Source organism: Trichinella spiralis, assembly GCF_000181795.1.
Source record: "Trichinella spiralis strain ISS 195 chromosome Unknown Scfld617, whole genome shotgun sequence".
In the NCBI taxonomy this organism is placed as follows: domain Eukaryota; kingdom Metazoa; phylum Nematoda; class Enoplea; order Trichinellida; family Trichinellidae; genus Trichinella; species Trichinella spiralis.
In genome coordinates, this window is record NW_003527556.1 from 2,760 (window position 1) to 4,282 (window position 1,523).

General features: G+C 44.3%; 1 protein-coding gene across 1 annotated transcript; it reads right to left on the bottom strand.

Annotated features, from left to right (window-relative positions):
* Positions 1-300: 300 nt before the first annotated feature.
* On the bottom strand, positions 301-1,077 carry Tsp_13198 (conserved hypothetical protein). The gene is made up of 2 exons (XM_003370523.1): positions 1,009-1,077; positions 301-612 (listed from the first exon to the last, which is right to left on the bottom strand). Exons 1-2 carry the CDS (start codon positions 1,075-1,077, stop codon positions 301-303), a joined length of 381 nt encoding a protein of 126 aa, XP_003370571.1.
* Positions 1,078-1,523: the final 446 nt, after the last annotated feature.

Below are 1,523 nucleotides of genomic sequence, written 5' to 3' on the forward strand. Positions count from 1 at the left end.
TAATATAAAATGCTTCTTCACTAGCTAGTCTGAGAGCACTCTGTTAACTATCAAGCAAAAAGAGTACTGCTATTTGTATGGAGTTGACTAAAAATTCGTCACATAAACATGGAATTTATGAATGGAATTTCTGAGAAAACTCTGAGGCGCGACACAACAAAAGGTCAGCAAACAGAACTTACGTGTAGGACATTGATGACCTCACATTAACTCGCTTCGAACCCATATTAAAGTCATTAAAGTATCATTCCAAAACCTTGCTTTTCGACCTTGCCACATTGCGGTCCACTATCTCACATGTTATCCTCCAGATTTCACCAGATGACCGGCGTAGTTGATGAGCAACTTCACATTCAGTGCGAAGTAATCCATGTTCTTGCGAATTTCTTCCACCACACCGATTGTTTCGAGCTGGTTCTGTTCCACATGCGTGCGGACCGTGTGGATTGTCAGAAAAGATGAAAGTGTAAAATACTCTTCAGATACGACCATCGAAACCAAATTGCGCATACGTAAATCAGCAGACGTCCCTGCCTGCTTCATGTAGTGAAATCGGAAAATACAGTTTGCCCATGTCTGTCTGGACACTGATGCGGAAATGCTGAAACCAGACTGAAATCAGTTGGACTATTCAGGCTAATCTGTCGAAAACCATCTGACATTTCCGTGATCTTTGTGCTATTTGGTAGACGGCGTTATGCGGCGACAGCTCGCCCGCCCCGGGGTGCCTTTCATGTCATTCATATTCTTCTCCAAAATGCTTTCCACAGAATAATGATCGTCTTCAACTGTTCGAGAGTCAGTGCTCAAACGCTAGCCACTGATGTCTAGCCTTTTTGCAGTTGTTCAGGGCATTGGACCTACGTCAGTAGTATTCCATGGAAGCCTGATTTCACGCCTTCTAATGCCGCGGAACCTTACAACCGCTCTTAAGCGGGATATGCAAACGTTCCTGCCTTTGGCCCAATGTCAAGTCAGTCCTTCTCGACACTAATGTAAAGAGCGTACAGTTTCCCAGCTGTGCTCATAAACGACATAACTCAATTTGGAGCTGATTGTCACTGGCTGTGGTCGCATTTTTCAAGAATCAGCCTGCCAAGGAAAGATCTAACCGAATAGTAGTCGAACGGAACCGTATCGAAAGGGCAGCAAGTCTCTACCACGCACAGAACATCGATGAGAACCTTCGTACCCTGGCGACGATGGTCTCAGATCAGATCTAACCAAATTTTCACTGGTCGAAATTTTTTACCGCTGTTTAACCGCTTCAGCCAACGGTTTCCAGCTATTTTTCTTCAAAAAGACTCTTCAAACCGGCAGCACTGCTGACGAAATAATTTCAGATTAAGATTTTCCACTCACAGCCACTGCTAAACAGACAGTTCACAATCATGGAATTTCCATTCGAGCAGTCTGAAAGAGAATGGGCCAACTGATATCAATCACGTTGGGGATCTTATTCTCAGTAGTTCGAAGTACGCGGGACATGAAGTCACAAAGTCAGAATGTAACGAGTCCACCCC